Below are 7490 nucleotides of genomic sequence, written 5' to 3'. Positions count from 1 at the left end.
TTTATGTGGTGCTGATATTAATTGGCAGTTAAACAGTGGAAATAGTCTAATGGTGTTTAAGTGATGGTGCTGGCATTAGTAGTGGCCAGTAGCAATAGGCAGTGCTAGAGTTCGGTGATGATTGACAATAAAAATTGATTTTAAAGTGAATATTCAATAAAATAATTAAATATAGAAATAAAATAAATATTAATTAAGAAAATATTAATAAAAAATATTATTTTTAATATTATATAGAATTTCATATTAAAAGAATTAATTTGATAAATAATGATTATATTATAATCTTTTGGCAGATGAATTTGAAAAAAATGGATATTATATAAAGTGATATACATTATTAACGCTAAATAAAAAACAATAATTTTACATATTTTTTATGAAGTTTTTAATAATCATTTTAAATTAAAATTTAATTCAAATTTGTATTAAACGCAGATTTGAAGGTATCTTTTAAAATGGTTTAAAATTATACATATAATTTAAATTTTGATTAAATTATTATTTGAAACTTTTATTTGATTGCACGGACTTTAAAATTTTAATTTTAATTTTAATTTCAATTTCAAAACCTGATAGAAGCTATCCGTTAACGCATCAACCAGAAAAACAGATAAAAACTTCCTACCTGAGAAGCGAACCTTAAGATTTCAAACGTTTACCAGCTTCCCAACGGTCGGCAATTTCAAAAACTTTTTCTTTCTCTGCTTCTCTGCTCTGCCCCTGCTGCAAGAAAAGATCGCCATGGGGCGCGCCAAACTTGAGATTAAGTACAGAGAGGATTTACGCGCTCGCCGCACAACATACACTACGAGGTTGAAAGGATTGAAGAAGAAAGCGGAGGAGCTCTCCGTCCTTTGCGGCATTGATATTATGGTTGCTTCATTTTCACCGGAACTCAACATGATAGATTTCTGGCCCGAGAGGGATACACCTAAATTTTCTCGCATTAAAGAACGCTACCTCGGCTACATTGTTTGCGATTATGAAGGAAAGGGAAAAATTAAGCAACATTCTTCGTTTTCTTTGGAGTCATTCCATGAAGAGAAGGACGCCATGAAAATCAAATTACAGGAGGTTCGAGAGAGGCTAGAATTCCTCCAACGTCAACGTCAAGAGGAAGAGGAGCGGCTTCAGGCGGAGTATAACGGTTCCATGGCTTTGCAACAGTTCCATCAACAAGCTTATCCATTTCCCCGATCTCTTTCTTCTCATATTGCTACTGATTTTGAAATTCCTTCGCAACAGGAACTTTCTTCTCATCAACAAGCTTCTCCGTTTGCCCAATTTCTTCCTCCTCACGAACAAACTTCTTTCTTTTTCCATGAAATTTTTTGTCATCTTGCTGATTTCAATATGCCGATGGAGCGAGATACTCACTCTCATGAAAGACCATTTCAAAATTTCCAATGTCCTCCTCCTCATGAACAACCTCTTCTAGTTTCCCTATCTCTTCCTAATGAACAAACTTCTCCATTTTCGCAATGTCTTCCTCCTCATCTTGGTTCTGATTCGGGCACTGAGGATCCACTAGCTTCCTGGCTGCCTTCTGACTCAAATTTGTGGGGACACTTGGATGACTTTAACTGCTATGATAGTCTTCTTCTGGATTATGAAGCCAGCCAGCTTACCTGATTCCTTTATATTTTCTTCTTGCTTGTATACAAATCTATTGTATAAGTAGAATGCCCTTGATTTTCCAGGACAAAATGAATAATAAATCATTGATGCTTTTGTTCAAATGGTAATAAGCTGTAATTGAACTTACCTCCATGCTGTTTTTACTGATATGAATGTGTTTAATGGATGCCATTGGTGATTTGTGTTTGTGTTTGAAAGCCTCTTTCTGCACAAAGTTAATAGCTAGTTCAATAAACCTAATTATACAAAAAATATTGAATGCCATAATTAATATGTGAAGCTATACATTTTAATGATTTCGTAAATTAAAGAATAAAATTAGAATTGCTTGCCCTATAAATTTTACAGTTGAAGATGAAGTCCAATAAATTTAGTTGAAATATTGAAGATCATTTGTTACACCGCTAAATTTTTTTAGTTAGTTTTACTTATGAAAATAATTTATCATTATTTGATGTCTTTAAGCATCAAAAGCTTGCTCACTTGATAGAAAAGGAGTTAAAAAGGCTCCAAGAGAAGGCTAAAAAAGAGGAAAAAGAGTCAACTATCTCATCTCTTATGCGAGCAACTCTTTTTCTACTAATCCTAAAGAATTAGTCAACTTAGAAGTCCTATGCATGGCTTAGTACTGCAGTTTTAGTAATATTTATTCACTTACCACTCTTCAACAAATATGTATTAATGGAATATAGTACATTAGACTTTTAACAATATATGATTTTATTAAGGGAATAAAGTAAACAACACTTCTTTATGCTTCCTTCTACATCATTTCGGCAACACATTATAATTTGGTTAATTATACTGCTCTTACGTTATCAGGTTTTACATTATAATAATTATTTTATATATATATATATATATAAAGCCTTGCATGTTGCAAGTTGTTGGTTCTTTTTTTTAATCACCATGAAGGTGTAGGAGTTAGCAATGTTTGGGATGGTTTTTTCATTGCTTCTTAAAATGGAGTTTTAGTTAAATTTTTTTAATTTTTTAACTAAAACTCCATTTAAACAAGCAATTAAAAAGTCATCCCAAATGAAGCCTTAGTAAGATTGTGATTAATGATCATTATTTGTAAACTAAATTTATAGTTTCAATCTTGAAACAAAATGTTCTAATCTATCAATAGATAAAATGCTACAATTCACTATAGGCAGAAAAAATAAGCATTTGCACTAAATCATGAGAAGTTTATTTTTCATTTGACGGTGGCCAAAGGATCACAGATGGGAAATTGTAGTTGGAGAAATATAGTTGCGTGATAGTGGTCGAAAAATAAATCATGTTCAAGTGACCACGATCGAGTGTTGTAGTCAAAAAGTGATGGTTAGATTACCGTAGTCATGGGTTGGTGGCCAAGCAATCTTAGGCTCTATGGATTTGTTTCATCAAGCAACATAATTTGACTAGAAAAGACTGCAAGATTTAGAGAACATTTTATCTTCCAATTAAGGTCTTGAAGTTTCCAAATAAACTTCAAGTGCCTAATCTTGACTCATTTCCCCTTAAATCATATCATTTTTGGCGTCGATGGGTCTGTCTCATCGAAACATTTCATTTTATAATAAGTTCATAGAAATACGAGCTTTGATGGTTTTCAAGTAAATATGCTTCGAGATTATTGTCAAATTAAGTTAATTTTTAATAACCTATAAATGTTAACATCTAATTCTATCTTTAATAAACATGTTTATGCATTCACGTTAAATTAAGCTCTGCTTTGATTTTTCTCAAAGTTGTTTTGTTCTTCACAAAAATTTAAGATTATGTTTTAATTTAGGGTTTATTTTTAGATTTTTTCAAAATAAATTTATTATTTTTTTTAATATGAAATAGTACTTTTCCCAGCTTTTAATACAACTTCTCAAACACCAAAAAGAGATGCCCATTCAAAGCATCATGAAAACATAAAAAAAAAATTCAAAATTCATTAATATTAAAAGAGATATAGGGTCATAAAATAAATATTAAATTCTAAATTACATACCGATAAAATCTCCATTGAAAAAGACTTGAAGAATAAGGTAAGTAGTATTGAAGTGAAATAACATATGCTAATATTACCGTAAATTCACATTGTAAATAAGAAAACAATCGAATTGATAGATATATAATGTTGAGCCTTAAAATGTGGTACAAAATGTTGATTTTAAGAAAAACTATATATATACCTTGTAAGATATCATAACAGGGTCATTAGAGTATAATGTATTTGATCCATAAGTCTATTTTCATTAGAATTCATCCCTCAATCCTTCTAGAGATTCATCAAAAGTCTCTGCATTCTAGAACCAATTTAGATTTGAAGTTTCAAATTCACCGTGCAGCTAGCTAGAACTTGTGAATTCTGAAGGAACAAGCTATGAATTTGGCAGAAAAATTCACATTCACCATATATAGAGCAAGAAAATCAAGATTGATAACACCGCCACTAAGAAATACAATGAACATGTATAAGAATATTAAGATATTTATCAAAGAGCTAAAATAGATTTATTATTCATGAATTTTCTATCTTAGTTCATAATTAAATCACATAACATAACACCAAAGCCAAATCAAGAATAACATTGTCATATTGTATCCTCACTTTCAAATGCAGAAAAGAAGAGAATTAGTTATTAAGAAACTATAAGCATGCACAAGAAACTTGTATGCTAGTTTCAATCAATGAAGATGAAAATATTAAAATGCATAAAAGTTCATTCTTTATTCTCAAATGCAAGGGCATGATATTCAACTTTAGTGGATGATCTAGCTACAGTTGGTTGCTTTTTTATGCTCCAAGAGATAAGTGTCACACCACTCCACTGTCACATCCTGGATTCAGAAGGCGATTCACTTGGTAGCATGGGGCATGATGAAGGTATAGAAAGACTTTTTTGTATTCACAAAGAGAAGCATATACATACAAGAGATACAACATATATATAGAGGAAGTGACATAAAGAGCCAATCCAATAATAGAAGTTCAAAAAACTAGTACATCCAAATAACAAGAATTTTGATACAAGCCAACAATAATATAAATAGAACAAAAAGTAGAAAAGAAACTATCAAACCCACATAAAACATAAACATAATAAACTACTATAAAATAATAAATACCAAAAATAGTCTACTACTGGTAACCCTGCTCCTAAGGTAGCGGTCCACCAAACACACCTGCAGGACTTGCTAAAAAAGATAATGTGTGAGTTTGATAAATCAGCCTCAACAAGTAACTCTTATTTATTAATGCATAAATGGCAAAGGAGTGGGGCATGCAGTATAAACAACCAAAATAGAAGAGTGGTAATCTATAATACCAATATCAAAAATAACCATGAGATATGACATGTTTTCTACAACATATTTTGATATGTATGTATATATACCAATTAGCTACTGATGTCAAATTACTATGATGTTTATAAATGCACCACCCTAGATATCCTTGTACATCACAATGACATGTAAGTCATCTCTTTGTTTTAATTCATATATAATTATATATTAAAACCTTCATATGTAAATAACTACCATCAATCTATTAAATACCTATCACCGGGAAGGTAAACACCTACCTAAGGAAATCCAATGATTTCCTATAGAGTCATCACTATTGGGATTGTCAGCTCTGACTATTCAATAACCAATAGGGTTTTACCGATATACTCATCAATGCACAAAATTATATAATTTTTCTAAAATTTCATAGGGACTTTTTAATACGTTTTATAGTTTCAATATGATCAACATTATTTCATAGATATGATTGGCCAATGTAATCATCCATTTCATTCAATAAAGTATGTGTATGAAAATACAAAAGAAACAAATTGATGTACAAGAATTTATATAATAATAATAATTCAAAAATGGCTATTTATGAATCTTCCTAATTCATTTTTGGAAAATTTTCAAATTAACAGAAAACTATAATAACAGAAGCAGCCATTTAACATCAAAAGTTCTTGCATAAGAATCAAGAATAACATCCCTGACTAAGAAAGGTATGTTTATCCTAAAAATAAATAATAGCTACTCATAGTGGTTGCCATAAACTCTAACTTTGATATAAGCTCGCTTGACTCCACCAAGCAATAATCCTATAAGTAGCAAAACCAAAATAATATTAAGCATATTCATCGAGGAATAAAGTAGATTATTCTAACCAATCTTAATTATGCTATGAATGCCAAAATTATTTATGAAATAATACGATCTAAAAATATAACCTAGGGTTTGATTAAGAGAACATCAAGCTTAGATAAAACTATCTCTCCAAAGCAATATAACACTCCTATGAGAAGCTTAGGACGATGTGAAATATAATACAAATTAAATTTAGCCTCACAATAGAAGTTCAAAGATCTTTTACATAGATTACTAGAAACATAGCAAAGAGAAGGAGATAAGTAAGAGGGAAGGGGAGGAAAAACTTATTGTACATGGAAAGGAGTTTGTCGAGAGCTACTATTGCAAGGAAGAAATGAAGAAGGAAGAGAAAGGAGAGTTTGACTGCTGTTGAGAGGGAGAAAAGAGGAGTAAAAAAATGATGCCCCAGCTCTCCAAAATAAATTAAATGGCAAGAGAAAAGCAGCGAGGCGGAGAATCTATCAAATAGAAATGAAATCTCAATTAGAGGGAGAGAGGATTGCAGCTTGCTCAGTTTAGTTTTATGTGGTGTCACTAGCCTATGAATAGGGGAGCTACTAGATTTGATTGGAAGGAAGAAGACAGCTTGACTTCAGTTCACGAAAGGGAGCGGGGTGACTTCATGTGTGGAAGAACTGAACCAGGTGAACTGGTTTGGGTTATAATTGCCACTGGGCCTGGAAGGAAATCATAAAAACCCAATGGTACGGTCAGCGCTGAGCAAAATTTATAAAAAAATTTCAAAGTAATAGAAATATAACACTTCAATAATTTGTATCCATCAATAAATCATTATAGTATCTAAACCTGAACATATAATAAATTTTGACCAAATATATGTGAAATTTCTATTATGCAATTAAATAAATCTAACCTTATTTACTTATCTTAGATGAACATGATACATTAACCAAAAAGTTCCACCATAAGCAACCAAACTCAAACCTAAAATGAAGTAATATGTGTGAGTTTGCAGGAAATAAACTCAGTAGATGAAACCCCACTAAGTAAAACATAAACAACAAGGCAAAGAATAAAAGTTTGTCAAGGTTGTTAAACCTATAAGAACTAGTCCAAGGCTAACCAAGAGGGGGAATCAGTAATTTAAAAACTTCTTTAAGTACCCCCTTTTTAAGGCTTTTTAAAATATATGAAAATATCAATTTTATCTCTTGATACGGAAGAAGATTAATTTTATAAAATCAATAAAATCAGAGTTTTCAACCACACACAAAAAAGAGAAAGTATAGAACTTAGAATACAAAGAAGTAAAAGAATGAACACACCAAATTTTATAGTGGTTCGGCCAAATTTTATATACGACCACTTCCCGAAAATCTTCATTCAAGGTATTGCACTAAGTATTTAGTGACACTCCTTTAGCCCCCACTGGTAAGCGGAGAAACCCTTATAGAATCTCTTCCAACAACCTAGTGCAGCAGAGGACCTGAAATCCTTTTCACCCTCATGGGGAAGGAAGAAAGCTTAGAATCCTTTTTCACCCTCTTGATAAAAGTAGAGAACCTGGAATCCTTTTTCACCCTTCTGGTGAAGGCGGAGAACATTGAATCACTTTCACCATCTCCAATGCAGCGGAGTTGTCAGGTTCTTTGACACTAAAGAGATATTCTTCTTCCCAAAACCTCCCTCAAGACAAACCTGACTATGATGGTACTTAGGTGCAAGTTCATCAAAGAAATCATGTA

The 7490-nt window shown here is 31.6% G+C and overlaps 1 protein-coding gene across 1 annotated transcript; it reads left to right on the top strand.

Annotated features, from left to right (window-relative positions):
* Nucleotides 1-744: 744 nt before the first annotated feature.
* LOC110110080 (MADS-box transcription factor PHERES 2-like) lies at nt 745-1681 on the top strand. Its single transcript, XM_020841384.2, has one exon. It carries the CDS (start codon nt 745-747, stop codon nt 1633-1635), a length of 891 nt encoding a protein of 296 aa, XP_020697043.1. The 3' UTR covers nt 1636-1681.
* The last annotated feature ends 5809 nt before the right edge of the window (nt 1682-7490 follow it).

Source organism: Dendrobium catenatum, unplaced genomic scaffold (assembly GCF_001605985.2).
Source record: "Dendrobium catenatum unplaced genomic scaffold, ASM160598v2 fragScaff_scaffold_602, whole genome shotgun sequence".
NCBI lineage: Eukaryota > Viridiplantae > Streptophyta > Magnoliopsida > Asparagales > Orchidaceae > Dendrobium > Dendrobium catenatum.
The sequence above is the reverse complement of the archived record's forward strand: the minus strand, read 5'-3'. Positions and strand labels throughout refer to the sequence as shown.